We start from the raw sequence: 19,284 nt of genomic DNA, 5'->3' as shown, positions 1-19,284 counted from the left end.
TATATTTAATTATGAATAACTCTTAACCATCGCCTCTCTCTGCAACAACCTCACACAGACACGCCAATGAATGTTTACCGTTGCCATGGAGACTGGCGGTCCGTTGAAGTGGAGGTTGTTTACCAAGCGGTCTCCATAGCTACACAGTCGTTCTTGCGGCTGACAGAAAACAGGCCGAGTGTTTGGAGGCGCCACCTTTTAATGGGACCTTGTTGTCTTTGTAGGCTACAGACAAACCCCCCCCCCCCCCCCCCCACACACACACACACACCCCGCCCCCCATCCCAACGTGTGTAATTCCTCTAATGTTTCATGTCGAGTTGTTAGGGTGTTGAACTCTTCATCCCGACTGCTGGTTTTTAGAGGAGCGAAGCCGTGACGTGACCTTAAACTGGTTCAGCTCAGCGGCCATTTATCTGGGAGCCGCGTCCAACAGACGAGTCGTCCCAGTTTCCAGTGGTCAGATATCCTATCTGTTTATCGATCAGCCAGCCGGGTGACACACATTCACACAATCTGTGGCTGCAGAGGGGGGGGGATACATGGAGGAAGAGGAGGAGGAGGAGGAAGAGGAGGAGGAGTGTTGAACATTGATTTGATGAGGGAAATGGAAAGAATGCTTGACTCTGCTCAACCCGGATGACACAGACACACACACACACACACACACACACACACACACACACACACACACACACACACACACACACACACGTGTAAACATCCTCTCAGTGGAGGAGGACCAGAGACTTCTGAGTTCAGCTCCCTCCTGAATGTGACACGAATAGAAACAAATTGAAGAATCCTTCTTATACATTCACTCTATGTGGTTTGAGCAAATTTTATTCTTTAACAGAAGGCGACTGTGCTGCTCGGGGTCGGTGGTGGTGGTGGTTATCATCATCATCCTGCATGCATTTGGTATTACGATATTTAATGTTCACAGGAATTATTTTCAGTGCTGGCCAGAGAAGAAATTTTGTATCTCACTTGTGCTGATTTTATTTATTTTTAATGTTTTTTGTCTATTATGGTAATAACTGTTATGTGTCCATTTGTGGTCATTTGCATCATGTTGTCAGCCTGTTGTGTCTGTTTTTAAAGCTGCTTCAAGTCTCTTATGTGGTCATTTTGTGACTCGGTATACTTCCTGTCACTTTAGAGGCCCTCTGACCCTTTGAGGGGCCCCAGAGTGACCAGAACGTGTGTGTGTGTGTGTGTGTGTGTGTGTGTGTGTGTGTGTGTGTGTGTGTGTGTGTGTGTGTGTGTGTGTGTGTGTGTGTGTGTGTGTGTGTGTGTGTGTGTGTGTGTGTGTGTGTGTGTGTGTGTGTGTGTGTGTGTGTGTGTGTGTGTGTGTGTGTGTGTGTGAGGATGATGTTGACAGAAAACTGATGCGTTTTTCCATTTGAGTTTTAAAGTTTTTAATCGCTATACAGTCTGTCATGATGACATTCTCCTGAAGTACAGTCAGAATAAGCATCGTCTCAAACGTTTTTCTTTTTGTCTTGTTTTGTTTTAAATCAGCATTAAAAAAAAAAAAATAAGGCCCTTCGGAATGAATGATGTTGATTTTGGACTCCAGGGTTCCACTGGAGCCAGAAGGTAAGAGTCACCTCAAGCGCTCATTGTAAAGAATATCTACATTTACTGTTTCGTCCAGCAAATGTGGTAGTGAAAGTGACAGTTGAAGCTCTTCCACTGAGGAATATTTGGAATTACAGCATCATGTGCCGTCTGATCTGGATTCCTCCTGTCCTCATCCCACAAATGATAAGTATGCAAACGCATGCTTCAAAACCTTGGAAGGTAAACATGGAGATCCTCCAAAGCATCACTGCTCCACGCAAGGGAGATTCGCTAAATGTTGTATCTGAAGTGAGCAGTTGGCAGTTTATTTAAGCCGAACTGCAGCGTGAAAGCAAAGCAGGAGGAGGAGCAGCCGTGTCTTTGTCTCTGTTGGTGTCACGATGGAAACAAGTAAGGCGAATGTGTATTTTAGCACAAAAAACGTGATCTCGATATCACTGTGACGTTTTACGAAAACCATCTGGCGCCACTGCGAATATACAAGTTCATGTATGATTATGGCTTCACATAAAAGCTCGGTAGTGCAGAGCCACAGTGTCCTGGATTAATGAGGACAAACAACTGACGTTTATTTGGGATAATGATAACTTTTAAGTATAAATTTAAAAAAAAAAAAGTATACTTCTAACAACCCCAGGGCTTTCCGTCTCATAAGCACACCAGAAGATACTGTATATGGTAATTTGCTGAGCCGAAACCAACAAAAAAACCCAACAAATCTCACAGCGGTGGCTGAAAGGGACGCCGCTGGACTTGCTGTGCCTCAGACATCCGTCTTAATGGCATTTCAAACATTTCAAGCGCCTTTTGAGGCGCTTTTGATTTAGAGGGCCGGAGCAGTGAACACAGAAAAATCCCACACCCGCCTGTGTTTACTTTAACTGCACAGTTTCCTCTGTGTCTGTCCCTGCTGTGTCTCTGGTGTCCAGCCCTTCGGTCCTTTAACTCTCGTCTCATCACTCACCCTCTTGACACCAGCGGGAGCTGCAGGAATGTAAACCCAGTGCTGATTCACCGGGCGACGCTCTGACTCCATCTGCTGCCCGGATGCTGCCTTGCTGAAGCTTGCCTTGTCTGCAGACGTGGTGCATTGATGACCTGATGCTCTTCGATATTATGGACTATAAATGGACAGACAGAAAACTTTCTGTCCTTCTTTCTTCATCTTTAATGTGTTCCCGTGTTACTTTAACTTCAACTACCTTTGTTCAGTATAATCTGCTCTGTTCTGTCTGTTTGTGTGGGGGGAAAAAATGTGAAAAATCAATAAAAACAGAAGTGGGCGGGCGGGGAAAAAGCTCATGTTAACAATGTGTGACAAGGTGATGAATCTTCATGACGTCATACAAAGGCCCAAAAGGACGTTCGGACTGGGGATGTTTCCGCAGGGCGAGGAGGGCTGACCGCCACGCCACCGTGTCTCTCCAAGTGCATGAGAGCAGAAAATATATGTAACATTCTTCCAGGAGCTTTTTTTTTTCTTCCCAATATCAACAACAAACAGATCCAATAATCCCATCTTTTATTCTTACACGATATTGTTTTTATTTCCTATAATTCTCTGTTTTTCTCTCTCTTCGCTACCTTTCCTCCCTCTTTTTATTGTTATTTTGTGTGTATATGTGTGTTTCTCTCTAGTTCACCCTTTCTTTTCTTTTCACACATCCTTTGTTGTTTTTCCTCCAACCCTTTCATTTTCTTTGATTGTGCTACTGTTGCCCCTTTCTTCCCCCTCTTTCTCCTTTTCCTTTCTTCAGCTCCCCTTTTAGGGTTCTTGTCTTCTTTCCCTCACCTGTTCATTTTCTTTCGATCTGTTTTTGCCAACTTCTCTGCCTCTTACCCTTTTTACTTTTCCAAGTGAAGTCTTCCCCTCAATTCTTTTTTTTTTTTATTGAGTTACTTATTGTTGTTTTTCCTCTTCAGTCCCTTTCCTTCCATTTCCTATATGCCTCCCCCTCTTTCCTTTGCCATGAACTTGCATGATTTGGAGAAATGCAAGAACAAAGGGACCTCCCATACAGATGGAGGAGGAGGAGGAGGAGGAGGAGGAGGAGGAGGAGCAAAGGGGAGGGGTTTACCTCAAATGACAGCTCGGGGCAGCTGTGTTGTCATTGCATTTGACTTCAGAAAAATGTACCTTGGGGGGCACAGGCTGTATGAACATGTCTGTGAAGTAGATTTCACACACTGAAATGTGCCACCCTCGTTTCCACTCAACACAAGCTCCCGCAAATTGGTCGAGCGTGTCGTCTGGTGCTCACTTTACTGTTGTTTTCGTCCATTTTGTCCTCTCCATGTGTGTTTTCCTGAGATGTAACTGTAGCAGCTCAACTCTAATAGATTGCAGATGAGGCGTGGCCCACATTCCTGCAGACGTGAGTCAAGTTAGAAACATTTAAGACATTTTACGAGCAACGGCTGTGGCTTCTCTCTTCATAAAAAAGAAAAGAAAAGAAAAGCCAGTGACCAGTGTTTTTCTTGTAGATTTAAAGCAAGCAAATATAAAAATCCAATTGATACACAACACAGCTGAAGCTGATACATAAACGTTTTACACAATCAATGAACTACTCTATGTCTCTTAGCGTCCCATGTTCAAATCTATCAAAATACCTCAATCAATACTTCTTTAATTGGAATATAATAATAATTATAATGCGATTTTTAAAGCCAAACTTGAAACACTTGAACCTTTGCATATGGCTAATTTTGCCTTCACTACTTTTTTTGTCTGGGTCTCATAACCTTTTCTGTGATGGATCATTGATTTCCTTTTTCTGGGTGCAATATCATGTGACCTCACTCAGTTTGTTTGTTTTTTCTGTTGATTTTAATCAGGTGCACGTTGTTGTCGTTTATTTTCCACCACATTCTATGTTCACGACTGGACAAGTGTGTTTGCGCAACGCACGGGAAGTCGCCCTGCCCTTTCTTCGTTTTATTTTGAAGGCTTGACTGCGGAAGTCGCGGCGACCATCGGGGTACTTTGCTCTCCTCCTGCCCTCACGAGTGCCGTTGCGTTGTCGCTCATAACGGAGACTGTGTGGATGTGAAACCGACCCTGAGCAGAAGTCAGTGATTTTGACCCGCGGCAGGATGAACAGTGCAGGTAAGAACCGCGACACCTTGCCACCCGCGGCGCGCGACATCGCTCAGGTCACCAAACTGACCATAACACCGGGACACCATCCAGACCAGGGCACTGCAGGGCAGAGCGGACCACCGTGCAGGGGCGTGCACGGCATTTATGCACTACTTTTGTTCTATCTAATGCATGAAAAAGTGTTTTCTTTTTTTTTAAATATAGTCCTTAGAAAAACACAAAACTCAAATGTTGTTGTTTTTTTTGGTTTGTTTGTTTGTTTGCTTGCTTCCTGTTGGATTGAAGACCCCATGCAAGTCTTCCACTAATGCACCGTTTATCCGGATTAGATCACAAACTAATTAAATCCGATTGGGGGAAAAAAAACAAGCGCATTTCGTCGTCAATCCTGCTGATGGGGCATTTTAGTCTCTTCTTTAGTATCTTCTTTAAATTCCAAATGAGTCATGATTCACACGTTTATTGATTTTAATTCGATTTATTTGGAGGTTTTCCGGCTTTACACGGCGAGTTTCATGTTAAGCACATGGAAAATCAACAGGTGAATTAGTTTTCATGACATCCCAGGACCGTAGTCACCACATCTTCTGCTTTGCAGCTGGGACACCCATCACTGTCTCCACCTTCACCTTTTTACTTTCACATTTTTCTTGCTCTTCTCTCTCATTCCTCCTTTCCTCATCAGCTCTAAACCCACCTTCTCTACCTGCTCCTCACTTTTAAACTCGTTAGTTAGTCTCCTCCAGAAACCACCTTCCAGATTGCAGTTGATAATCAGTAGATTTTATTTAACTGACAAATTATTCCCACAAAACCTATAATCAATGGAATCCTCCTTAAAATTCTTGGATGGGTGAGCATCTTTAGTTGGTGACAAATGAGTAAATAGTTGAAAGTCTACCTATTACAATCGTGCTTGAAAGCATCTTTGAGGACTGCTGGCTTTTTTTAATTTTATTTTAATGAACCTTACATTTTGTTGGATATTGATGTTATTTTAGAAAATGTATGGTCATTTTTAAGGCTTTCAGGTCTTGTCTTGTCTTGTCTTGTCTTGTCCACGTAAAGATTGAATAATCCCCCTGACATATCTTCACGTATACAGCAAATTAATCAGTCAATGAAGAGAACCAAATTCACATTCAGCTTTTAACACAATTGCCAAAATTATAGGATCATTGTGACAAAACAAAAAAATCAAAACATATATAAGACAACAATTATAGAGGCGTATTAAAAAGAATAGTTACACCAGTTATTAAAGTCAATTGGAATACAAACTTTTATAAATATAGTACTGATGACATTAATAGAAGAAAGTGAAAAATTTATCATAAAGATGAGGTAAACTGGACTCGTTTCACTATCCTGTCCACATAGGCCCTATAAACTGATGCCGACAGGTCTGCATATGCCTCTACATGCCCCCACAGCCTGAACAAATCTGGCAACCATTTCCACTACAGATGGGGGCTTACTGGCAATGAGCCGCTTTCACAAAACTGTACAGTTCGTTTTTCATCCCCATCTGGCAAAATGATTGTTTTTACTTATTAGTCTGAGCTTTAAAAGCAAAGTTTGGAGACGTGATCAGCACAAACGAGTGGGTTCAGTTTGAAAAAAAAAAAAAGGAAATTGATGAGCTCAGAGACTCCATATGAAGAACAAGCAGGGGATGTTTTTTTTAAACAGACATTGTATTGTTTGGCAGGATTTTGTATTTTACTGTATTCGTGCATCAATTGTCAATATCTTCCTCCTTTTTTTTCTCTCTCTCACCAAACATCAGGTTTTTTTTGCATTTTTTTTAGCTCACACAATATAGGCAGAGTGGCTTTTGGCCTTAAACAGAAATGAATATCACAAAAGGAGGGGAAAAAGGGGAAGTTATAGCAGGAATTTGTGAGAACAAGATGTGAAATAGAAGAAGTGTCCTCAGTTAACTTCTTCACAGAGCTGATTCATTGTGCCACCGGTGCAGCAGCCCTCCTCGTCCTCTGGGTAATGAGGGGCCTCGCAGCAATCTGGTAATCAAACATTAAAAACTCACGCTTTAATTAGATCAGCTGATTCTCATTTTAGGCTCCTGTTTTCTTTTAAAAAAAATATTTCAATTGAATTATAACCTCGAGCATATTTCCCATGAATTCAAAGGTACAATATTTAGTTTAAAGGGCTGAAAATAATCCAGATGTAAGAAATAGTATGTGGCGACTCAACAAATCACGTCGTAATCAGGAAATCATTGTGCTACAGAAATAAACTTTTTAATTCAATCTTCAGCTTCCCCTAATTCCACTTTGTGCCATTAACATGGAATCAAATTTAAATGTCTCGCAGAGCTTTGAAATCCACCCGTCGCATACTGTGATGATAAAAAGAAAAAGTTGAAATCACATTTATTATGTATACATACATGTATATCACATTTATTATATATTTAAATCACATTGAAATCACAGACTGGACTTGACAGTGACTCAATGCTGCCACCCCTGCACAAAGACGGTATTACACATATCGTTATTATTGTAGCCTTGAAAATCTTTCATTTTCCTTTTCAAGACAAATCTAATCCATGAAATATGTGGCATATTTTTCTTTTGTGCTAAATTGTAAAACGTATCCTATGTCTTGCTGGGATGCAATGATTTAACAATTTCCTTTGTCATTTTTAACATTTAACAAAATATACTCTGAAAGGTTTTTAGATTCATTAATTAAATCTAAGTCATCAATTACTTATTCATTAACACATTGAATGGTCTGGTCTTTGCATGTGCTGCAGTTTGCATTAAATAATAATTCAGTGAATAAATAATCACTGTTTTCACTACAATTTGGGTGTGATTTGTCGTCCAGACAGAAAAAGAAGCAAAAACCTTTTGTTTTATTGATACCCATGATTCTATTTGCTGTTTCTGCACTAAAGATAAATTAATGCAGACCCGTATCTAAACCATGTAAACCTACTTTTCAACTCAATCTGACAAGTGTAAAAAAAAACGTGTGCCACTTTTCACTATAAATGTAATCTTTATTATTTGGAATTAATTTCACTCCATCAGAGACACAATGGTTTCTTTTATCCCACTCTAGTGAAGATTTTCCACAAAGGATGCATCTGTTTATTTACGGGATTGAAAACATCCTCCGTGGCTCGTCTCCATTTTTGGGCTGGAAAATTAGAGTAAATTCTGAACACAAGCTCAAATCTGCAGGGGATTTTTTTTTCTCTGGTTTTTGATCTTTGATTAAAGTGACACCAGATAAAGTCAAAAAGGAGAAATCGGCAGTGAAATGAAACGATGAAAGAGCAGAGTGAGAGCTCTCTTTGCGTCTTTCCCAGTAATTCCTCTGGTGTCACGTTGTCCCACCACCACTTAAACTTGACTTACTGGAACAGCTGCGGGGGCGTTTGGAAGGAGCTTCGCAATTATCGGGACTTGCCAGCACGCCTGGAGTCTGGTTCGGCTGCTCGGCATAGTTTTGCGGTTACTCTTTGTGAGTTTTTGTGGGTGAGCTTCTCATCACGGTTCAAATCAGTTAATTCAGATGGTGAAGATGCGAATTCAAAAGAGGTTTTCCAAACATAAGTGAAGCGGCAAAAGTCCTTTTACTCACTTCATTCAGGTGTGAGAATTTATTCATGTGTAGCGTATACAGTATACACACACACACACACACACACACACACATTCAGGTTCACCTTTATCATACCAAGAACTGAGTACAGTTATAAAAATGAATACTTAAGCAATGTTTCATGCTTTATCCTTTAAAAAAAAAAAATGTTTTCGCTGTATTTACTCCCAACTGTTCCCACAGCTTTGTCTCACCCCATTTGTTTATATAAATCACGAGTGTTGAATTCTCTTTACGTCATCGGCCACATGAGTGTTTCTCCATCTGCAAACGTCAACAAAGACCTTGTTGCTTCCCTGCTTTTTCAAATCCAAACGTCAATGTCTTTGTGGCTTGGAATCATGAATATGAATCAAATCTCATCTGGAATTTTTTTTTTGAGTGAAATGTCAGGATTTTATCTTGTCTAATGACAATTTTTGTTTTTTTGGGTGCGGTGACGTGGGGGATTGTTTCCTGCAGCTTACCCTCCTTCCGCACCGCCGGCCAACATGTTTGGAAACGTGCCTGGCTACGAAGGCACCGTGCCAGGGGGAGGTAAGGGAACCTTACCCCGACTCTGCGTGCGTCTTTTCTGCAGAGCAAGTCGCTTAAAACATGTTTTAACTGTCTTCGCCTGCAGGAGGGTTTCTGCCCCCTCCCATGCCCGCGGAGCCGGTGGCCCCGCCCCAGCCGGGCCCCGTACCTGACGACTGGAAGTGAGGCCCCCCCGGGACGAACGCTCCGCCGAATGTCGAGGGCAGAACTCGAGGGTGTTAACGTGTGTGTGCGTGTCTGTTTGCAGCATCCCCACGCTGTCCGAGGACGTGGCCCAGGAAGCGTTCAAGAGCTTCGCGTCGGCTCAGTGCTGCTACAGCAAAGCTCCGGCCACCGACGGCGTCGTCACCAACGTGGAGCCGTTCAACACGTACAGGGTGGTTATTATTATTATTATTATCGCACAGTGTCGATCAAACGGGCGTGAGAATCCTTGCTGCCCCTGGAGGTGGCGTTATTGTCCCTCCTGTGTCTCACTGGGTGGCGTCTCTTGATAAGGTGATGGACAGTTCACACCATTTTTTTTTTTTTTTTTTTACTACACTGACCGACAGACCACGGTGGCCCTGAAGTGCAAACCACAACAAATCGCTAAACACAACAACAAATGAAGTTGCATATTCGCCACAGTTGTATTTTTAACCATTTTTTTCTTGAATCATGTTCAACAGGTTGGATTTCCAGTCCCAGACATACAAATGTTTTGTCAGCTCAGACATTTAACCACCAGCTTTATTTTACACCTCGGTGTCACATGGCAGTCTCATGCCCGTCATGTGAGAGACAAGTGTTTATAACCTACCAAAACTGCTTTCCATTTTGTCACTCTTGAAGCCTAACAAGGGTTTGTCTGTTATTTTAACCACGACTATCATGCACATTCTACTTATCACAGTGAAAGTGTAACACTTGAACTTGTATTTTAGACACTTGAACACCACCAATTACAAAAAGGGAGAAGAAAAGGAAGACATGAACAGGTGGTTTGGACACTAAAAGTCTGGAATTATTACCAACGGATTCATTACAAGTTATATTTAACATGCGAGGGTCATTAGGTCAGTCTGTTACGGTGGCCCTGAAGTGCAAACCACAACAAATCACTAAACACAATAACAAATTGAAAAACACAACTGCAAACTGAAAAACACAACAGCAAATTATTAAACACAACAGCATGTTCAATATAACTTTAATGAATCCGTTGGTAATAATTCCTGACTTTTAAGTGTCCAAACCACCTGTTCATGTCTTCCTTTTCTTCTCCCTTTGTGTAATTAGTGGTGTTCCAGTGTCGAAAATACAAGTTCAAGTGTTACACTTTCACTGTGATAAGTAGAATGTGCATAATAGTCGTGGTTAAAATAACAGACAAACCCTTGTTAGGCTTCAAGAGTGGCAAAATGGAGAACAGTTTTGGTAGGTTATAAACACTTGTCTCTCACATGACGGGCATGAGACTGCCATGTGACACCGACGTGTAAAATAAAGCTGGTGGTTAAATGTCTGGGCTGACAAAACCTTTGTATGTCTGGGACTGGAAATCCAACTTATTGAACGTGATTCAAGAAAAAAATGGTTAAAAACACAACAGTGGTGAATATGTAACTGCTGTGGCAGGAGGCATAACGCTGGCGCACAAACAAAAGGTGCTCTGTGGCGACGGTGTTCTTAAAATATTAGTGTAAATGCAGTATTTTATATTAAATGTGTTCTTTCTTCTGCAGTATCGTATCGAGACGTTCACCGAGTGCAGGTCAACTGAGTGGGACCACAAGCCTTACGAGGGTAAACACCCTCGTGACCAAGTTCATTATTTCATGAATTCGCCATTTGATATTAATCATTTGCTCTGATTTTTTTAATTTACTTATATATTTTCGTGGTTGAATCACAGGCGAACCGGCTGACTTCTACATGCAAACCGCCCCCCGGCCCTGGGAGATCCAGGCAGTACCGCCCAAACTCTTCAACAATCATGTGGAGAAGATCCGCGTGCCGTTCACCTCCTCCATCAAGGTGACTGGACATCTGGCCGCCGGTAGAATGAAGTCCCTTGTTCCATTTAGCTGGTCCGTGACACCGAGCGTGAACATTGTCGAGCTTATTTTCTCGTCAGTGCTTGTCCAGCTTGACAGGACATGGATGGAACTCAGTTTTTAAAAAGGTTTATTCAGTTTTTCCGTTTTTTTCTTTTATATAAAAGGTTGAAAACCTTAAGAAAAGGGTGAAAAAGAGACAAAGGAAGAAATAAGTCCTATTCAAATGTTTTCAATGAATGAACCAGCTGCGCTTCTTACCATTTTAAATAATTTATTTATTCAATAAATTAATTTTCTGCTATTTAACTTTTAATATTTTCAACCGAAAATGTTTCTATTTGGAAAGTTAAATCATGTACGTATTCTGACCATTTTAATCAAAGTCCAACTTTTTAACAATGTATTTTACCCATAAACTTATTTATTCATTTTAGTCTTTATGTAAACTTATTTATCGAACTCTTAACCAATATTTATTACTCTTAACATTTTAGTAAGTTTATTCTTCATTGCTTTAACATAAATTACACTATGAAATCACAATATATATATATCAATTGGATCAAACAGCAACCAGTAACTTAATGTATTTTGACTAAAACAAATTGGTTGGCTGTAGAGTTTAGCTGTAAATTTAGGTCAAAATGACATATAAACATGGAATCAGTGTACTTTAAGACGACATGTATTCCAGCGTGTACGAGCTCTCTGGATGCTCGAACACGCTAAACTTGGATCCGCTGGTCTTATGGTGTATTTTTGCCACTGACTTAAAGCATCAGCTGCAACTTCATCATGAGCACTGAATATAAACCGTGTGGTCAGAAGACACACCTCATAGTGAGAATTAAACATTACTTCAACACAAATGCAGTGTTCACAACAGTTATTATAGTATTGGAGTATATTTGAGGTGACCCTCTGTCACAGAGGACTCATTTTAGTGGTTTTTCAGGACCTGCAGTTGATGTGTGAGAGAAACCTCTGTGACCCCGGAGCTTCATCACAGGAGATGAGGTTTCAGGGAGCCACGAAAAAAAACTCCCATGAAGAGCTCCTCGGAGGTTTATGTGTAAACTTGAGGACTGGAAGACCCTTTCGCCATTTCACAAGTTGGGCTAGAGCCCGCTTTGGTTGTAAACGCAGTTTAACTCAGAACTGAGATGCCAGAACTAACTATGAGTTTTGACACACAGCTGACAGCCAATCAGAGAGCAGCATCCGGAGTGTCGAGTTATTTTTAACTCTGTGTATGTGTGTGTGTGTGCAGGAATGCCACACCTGCCACGCCACGGGCTTGATGCAGTGTGACGAGTGCAGAGGAGGAGCAGCATGTGTAAGGGACTCAATTCATCATCACAAGCAAATTGGGGAGGGGGATTAAAAAAAAAAATCTAAAATTGGACGGATCAACTCAACCTGAAAGTTTTTAAACGTTTCTTCACGCTGTGTCTCGGCAGAAAGAGTGCTGGGTGTGTAACGGTTCGGGGAAAAGGCTTGAGGAGAGCTGCGATCACTGTCACGGCACCGGCAAAGAGAGGTACAGTCGAGGACGAGGTTTAGAATCGGACGTAAACAGGCAGTTGGAAAGTCTTTCTCCCGTTTCACTCCTGAGCCGGAGTTGAAGGGAGACTTTCTGGTTCTGTGAACAAATTTGTTTATTTGTTTGTTTATTTGAGCAATATACATTCTGCTCAAAAGGAGTGGGCTGAAGCAAGAAGCTTACGAGCGCCTACCCGCAAATTCAGTGCAATAAAATGTACAATTTACACTGGTATAGAAAGAACAAAACATCAACAAAAGAGAACTTGTTACATTTCAAACGACTATATCAACACGGACCAAACTTACAATACACACAAACAATGACACGTCAGCTGATCGGTTATTTTTTTATTTTATTTCGCATGACTCATAAGTTGGAAAATAAGACAAAATGAAACTCTAATTTGCAAAAAAAACGTAATGAAAATGAGAAAGAAATGTGGCGGCTATCTGGAAAACAGAATAATAAAAATGGCTTCATACAGCTTCAAATGCAAGTACCTGTTGTATTTGATATAATAGTGAAATCATGTGACTGAGAAATAGATTTTAGTTGCTGGTAATCTACTGCATGTGATCTCAGGGAATCTATTCAAATTTAATGATGCAGGAGTATGAAAGATTAGGAAATATTATTTTACACAAATGTTTACTGCAGTGTGCCATAAATTTGCTTCCTGGAGGTTTTTGCCAGTATTGAGATGTGTTTACCTACTTGGAAGTTGTGAGTAATAAAATGTATAATGTATTTAATGAGCACAGAATATTATGTGCTAAGCATAAATGGTTTATAAACCTTGATAAACCTTGTAATATTGATATTTTGTTTCATGTATGCTTGTCTCTTGAGTTATGGACCAGAGAACGTCCATTAAGTATGACAGTATTTACATGAATAACACAGCCTTAGATTGTTTAATACGGGAATTAAAAAAAAAGCAGTAACAAAAATATAAAAAAAAAACCCAATTACATTAATGATGAAATAACAAAACTGGAGAAAATTATTTTGAAATCGATCAAATTGCCTCTATTACAAGTGAAGTTTTATCCCTTAAAAAAAGCCTTTGAAGCTTGAATTTAGTTTTCTATTAATCACATTTCAGATATGACATGGGGGGTTTAGATATATCTGGTTCTTTGTGGTTATTGGGTTTCTGCACAATGTGCAGGGAAAAAGTAAAATGATTGCAGTCGAGTGGTCAAATGTCCAGCATGAACTATCAGAGCCCCCCTCGACTTCTCCGGGTAACTTTCATCTATTAACTGTAGCATGATGATGATGATGATGATGATGATGATGATGATGGTGTGTGTGTAGATGCACAAAGTGTGAAGGTCAATCATCGATGGAGTGTGAAAGCTGTAAAGGAAAGAAACAACTGCTGACCTTCATCCAGCTGAAAGTGGAGTGGTGAGATTCTGTCAACAATTATAGACGCTATCGTGTTTTAAAGTGAACTTAAACGGTGGTTCTCTCTCTCTCTCTCTCTCTCTCTCTCTCTCTCTCTCTCTGTCTCTCTGTCTCTCTGTCTCTCTGTCTCTGTGTGTGTGTGTGTTTCCTCTTCAGGACCAACCATGTGGATGACCACGTGGCGGTGCAGCAGAACTCTGGCCTGAAGGTGGATGACCTGCGATCAGTGAGCGGCAAAGAGTTGTACAAGGACAGCCAGTATCTGGTACACGCACACACACACACACACACACTGTATAAACATTGGATTAATCCAAATAAGTTGAGGATGATGGAAAGAGTGCCACGGAGTACGGTCTTGTTTGTGGGGGCGGCACGTTGGACCTTTTAGCGTTTTGAATTCCATAAGAAGCACTTCAAATAAACGCTGAGTCACAGTTAAACCCTCTCATAAAGGCCCAGTGCAGCGACGTGCTTTGACAAGTGGATTCTGGCTGGCAATTCCTTTAATGCATTGTAATGAAAGTTGATCTTACTGGTTCAGTACCACAGTGGTAATCAAAACAGCTCTCAGATAAAGACACAAATGGCAGCGGTTTTGCTCTTGCAACCACTACTTTTGTCTTCCTCTGGTATTTTGGCACAAAATAAAAATAAAAAAGCACATTGCATTTTTTTCTCCGCTGCTTTATACAGGACCATGTTGTTAGTTACTGTATAGACTACTGTTTATTTATTGTTTTGTCATTCGTTTTGGATGTTTAAATGAGGCTTTGGTCTCAAGTTAGAAATATAACGTTTCACCATCAGGTGTCTCTAGTTCATTGGTGGAGGTCTTTTGTGTTTTTTTTATTTAAATGTATGATTGATAGTACCAGAGTTGACTACAATTTCACATCTTTTCTTGTGTTTCTGCAGATCAGGATGCATTTTAACTGATCAACACTGGGCGCTGCCGGCAGGGTCTGTTTGTTTTGCGTCGTACGTTCGTCTCACTTGTTTGTCTCATTTCAGCTCTACCCATTGATCGGGTTCCCAAACCCGGCCATATCTGAGGCCTCGCAGCGTCTGGTCCAAGAGCACCAAGCCAAATACGCACAAACCTCCAGGGTCCTGCAGCAGGTAAGCAATGAAAAGCTTTACAGACGTTGATAGTTGTATTCCTTGATTTTTCTTTTGTTGCCAGAATTCAGCCCCACACACACATAAATGGAAAAAAAAGATCAAATCACCCTTTTCATAGGATTGTTTTAAATAAATTAAAAAAATTAAAAAAAACATTCTTAGCAATAGAAACATAAAGCAATACAGACACTCCATAACATCTGATTGATACTTTCAAGAAAGGCACATTTTTTTAGCCTTATAGTCTGTAGTCTTTGGTAATTAAGTGGTGCTGAGGCTTTATCCAGTGTGTACAATTTAACTCAACCCTATCTAGTACTACTAACTAGTATTTAATGCCACAATTCCGGGGCCATTAACAGTGAAATTATGAAAAGAACAGCCAAGTTTTCCTCCAGTTTTTGCACAAAATATTATTTTTTAATGTACAAAATTCAAACTACTTTCAGGAATTTTTTTTTTTTTGCTGCACCACATACCTCTCAAATGCAAGCATTGGTGCCCCCTGCTGGTCAGCTCTGAGTCATGTCGAAGAACCTAATTATGACAGCAGATACTTTAGCTCGAAAAGATGAAGGCCTAAATAAAAAAAAAGACTTCACATCTTATTTTTAATGGTGAAGCTATAAGCAGTGACACAGATTCTGTTTTGTTTTTTTTTGTTTTTTTCTTGAGTCATCGAATTGAATGAATAAAAAAACATAGTTTTTAACACGACTCTCTCACACTTCCTGTGACTCAGAGGCAGACGGTGGAGTTGATCCCCATCGCCAAGGTGAACTACAAGTGGAAGGGCGACACTCACGTCTACTACGTTTACGGCAACGAGAACCAAGTCAGCGCCGACAACTACCCGGCGACGTGCTGCTGCGTCGTCCAGTAGACGCACGTCACACGTTGATCCAGATCTGGTATTCTCATTTCTCTCCTTTCACTCGATCAAAACCTAATCTCCCTTAATTACACACTCGCGGTCCAGTCTGATACCAGGTTTGCTACCAGCTCATCATCCGAGGTCAGATTAAACATGCGCAGGAACAAATCCAAAATGTTTTTTTCTGCAGATGATTCAACTTTATTGACTTTGCTTTAATTCCTGACTTTACCCCCGGATGCAGATGCTGTGAAGTGAAGTTAAATGGGGGGGGTGAGCTACATCTGGACAGGCTGTTTCACTGAGCACTAAAGGCGAATTTCCAAAATTGATTTCGACTTTCTGATCTAATCAGCCTACTGTGACGTCCATTACGGCCTCTGTGTGGACCTCTGCATCACTTACTCAAGGTGTTTTTTGTGTGTTTTTTTCTCTCTCTGACTGAAAACCTGTGCCAGTATGTGCCACTTAAATAACCATCAGTTTGACAACAAAACCTCATGTATATGAAGTACGGCTGGTTTAAAAGAGCAAACCTGTGCCTTTGTTCTACACTTGACATTAGACATCACTATCATCCCATTTGTTATTGTGAAATATGGCATCCATGGCCTGAGTTAAAAAAAATAAAAAAGTAGTGAATGTTGAAGGGCCCAGGCGGTCGTGGAACAATGACACCGGAATCCAGTCACCCTGGTTTCTTATCTTTTCTCACCTGAGGTTCAGTGTCGCATGATGTTACAAACAAACTTCGCCATCGAAGGATTCATTTGAAAGCGAAATGGTGATTTTACGTCACCGAGAAAAAAAGCCTCATGTCAGTGACATATTTCATAGCTTTGTGGCGTCGTGTCTGCCTTCAGGCCGCTCTTACGTCGTCGTCAAAAACCTGTGTCCCGCTTTCTCTGTGTCGCTTTCAACCTGCTGCCGTTTTCTACTCGGGACCGAACATCACTTTAATTCAAGCTGCCGTCTGCCGTCGTGCCAGCAGCCCCTCTGCTCTTTGTTCACCACGGCCGTGATGTGGAACGATTTACACACCCCTGATTTACAAGCGTGGGCGTAAGGTAATATGCTCCAAATGATATGAGTGTAATGATTAGGACGGATGTATATTGCTTCTTTCACGATGGTTGACAACATTAATGGAATCGGAGAAACCGAGGGAGAGAAACAAATCTGTATAAAGCTGGAAAATTAAAAAAAAAGGATATATGTATAAACGGAGAGGAAAAATATGGCAAAAAATGTAAAAGAACAAACAAAGTATATTAATAAAATCCCTAAAAGCTTCATGAAAGTGAAGCATTGTGAGCTGGAAAAAGACAATATAGGCCCAGTGTGTCTTATAATGTAGGAGCACTGAAATGATTGTTTCTAATTGTCCACCAAAATCTTTGACAGTAACATTTTTGTACAATGCTTGTCTTAATATTCTCCATAAACTTCTTCACATTCAGCTGTTTTACACACTATATGGTCAAATATTTACCACGAATGTATCACACATATATAATAACAAACATTTCTTATAATTTTTACAGTTCAACCTTCAGTTTTCTGTGTTTTAGTCCAATTTAAACCTTTACTGTGCGCTTTTTTTTAATATATATATTCGGTATGCTGGGCTTTTCTTTACATTTACAATAAACATGACTGATTTGTTTTTAAATGTTGTTGTTAAGAATATGTGAAAAATATATAAAGTGAATTCACTTATCCTTTGAACTTCTCATAATAACCACAAAAAAAAAAAATGGATGTATTATAACAAAGCATGGCGCCTTCCTCCCTGGCAGTGCACCAGAGCATCTGATTAAAGTGAGTCGGTGCACTTAAATCCATTGCATATAAAACTATTTAGAAAACCTTCTGGTGGTAATGATGCACGTCACTGCAGGGCAAACATACTCAGTGCACATGTCGCAAATTTATTTTTTAAACCTCTCAGTAGGGAAAAAAAATGATAACTGTAATTTGATGCAGAGACAGCTTAAGCCAAATATTGAAACACATATGCACAAATAATGGTGCTCTTTTTTTTATACAGATTTTAAGCAGACTTGAAGCTTAGATTAAAAAAAGGGATGTTTCATGTCTCTGTTGTGTCTGAAGAATTTAACCGTAAAACTCGACTTAGGCCACTATAAACCTTTGAAAGCTCTTGATGAATAAAGAAACAGATTTTTGTTAGGTTTAAAAAAAGTTCTTTTTTTTTTAAGAGCTGATTTCAGCAAAAGCATTTTAAAGGTTAAACTCCTAATAGTTAGATTACAGATTTATTCATGTGGTCAGTTGACGAGGTTTAAATCCAGCAGTCTGTTGCTGCCAGATCAGGCTTTGGTTTCCCATTTCTGAACAACAAAGTAGAACGATAATCCGCCTCTTATTGTGAAAAAAACTCTTCGACAATTACCTGATTTACTCCTCAGATTACAGGATTTCTATATAAATCTTTAGATTAATATATAATATACCTCTATCATCAGTGTGTCAGCATCAAAGACGTTATAATTGTTATATATGTAGTTTAATAAACTAAAAGAGCTTTCGCTTCTGTTCTACTGTTTTCCATCATTTCAAATTTAGCCGATTTGCTTTTCCTGCAGTACAACAGAGTTCCTCTAGAGGGCGACATATGCCCCCTGCTGGCTGCCTGGAGTACAGGAGTACATCTGTAATACTGTACTCAGAGGAAGAGTAGTTTTATAGACAGTATATTTTACTGTTTGGTATGTCTTGTTTATTTGTTTTTTTAAATTATCTGGTTCATTTAAAAAGCAGTTGGTGTCTAAAAGTAACTTGTGATAGATCGACTTCGCCATCGTATCCATGTGGCTGATTGTTTGTATTCTGTATTAATATTGTAATGGATGAGCCAATATTGAGAGTTTGGAAGCTTTTGTGTACATGTGCAAGAATCTCAAAACAAGGCTTACATTTCTGCCACTAACCAGATGGACATGATGCTGTTACTCTGCCAGTCAATATCCCTGCAATATCCCACTGTAACAGTAAATATATATATATATACACATCATCTATTGCTTCATACAAATAAACTCTGAGACTCACCTGCTTCTGTGTCTTCTTTTTACATTTTTAGAAATCAAACGTTTCTACAGTAGAAATACAGTAGATTTTACAGTAGAAATTATTTTTTAACAACTTTATTTCTTTGATTTATTAGAAAATATATTTGAAAATAAGTATGAATTGGTGACAGTAACACAAAAAAAACCCCAGCTCTTTCTGTTAAATAAGAGTTTGGGGTACAACTGCTGCTTTGAGTTGTAAACTATGTCAACGAAAGATACGACGTGTAGACATACTGCTTGTAAAAGAAAAAGAAGGGGGGGGGGGGTGGATTTGCAGTGTTCATGTGTGAAAGAATTTGCACATAAAAGTCTGA

The 19,284-nt window shown here is 40.1% G+C and overlaps 1 protein-coding gene across 1 annotated transcript; it reads left to right on the top strand.

Annotated features, from left to right (window-relative positions):
- Positions 1-3,860: 3,860 nt before the first annotated feature.
- On the top strand, positions 3,861-18,944 carry LOC308129824 (protein SSUH2 homolog). Its single transcript, XM_080495919.1, has 13 exons — positions 3,861-3,962; positions 4,537-4,696; positions 8,798-8,872; positions 8,958-9,033; positions 9,120-9,249; positions 10,600-10,660; positions 10,770-10,891; positions 12,185-12,250; positions 12,375-12,454; positions 13,781-13,873; positions 14,030-14,138; positions 14,888-14,995; positions 15,741-18,944. The coding sequence occupies exons 2-13, from the start codon at positions 4,684-4,686 to the stop codon at positions 15,879-15,881; spliced, it is 1,074 nt and encodes a 357-aa protein (XP_080352045.1). The 5' UTR covers positions 3,861-3,962; positions 4,537-4,683; the 3' UTR covers positions 15,882-18,944.
- The last annotated feature ends 340 nt before the right edge of the window (positions 18,945-19,284 follow it).

This window comes from Blennius ocellaris (assembly GCF_963422515.1).
Source record: "Blennius ocellaris genome assembly, chromosome: 4".
Lineage (NCBI taxonomy): Eukaryota > Metazoa > Chordata > Actinopteri > Blenniiformes > Blenniidae > Blennius > Blennius ocellaris.
Note: the sequence above shows the minus strand (reverse complement) of the source record. Positions and strands in the feature narration are given on the sequence as shown.

Excerpts from the sequence above, each read along its gene's own strand:
- LOC308129824 (XM_080495919.1), top strand. Across the intron at positions 10,892-12,184 it reads CGTTCACCTCCTCCATCAAG|GAATGCCACACCTGCCACGC; the intron begins GTGACTGGACAT and ends GTGTGTGTGCAG. Across the intron at positions 12,455-13,780 it reads CACGGCACCGGCAAAGAGAG|ATGCACAAAGTGTGAAGGTC; the intron begins GTACAGTCGAGG and ends GTGTGTGTGTAG.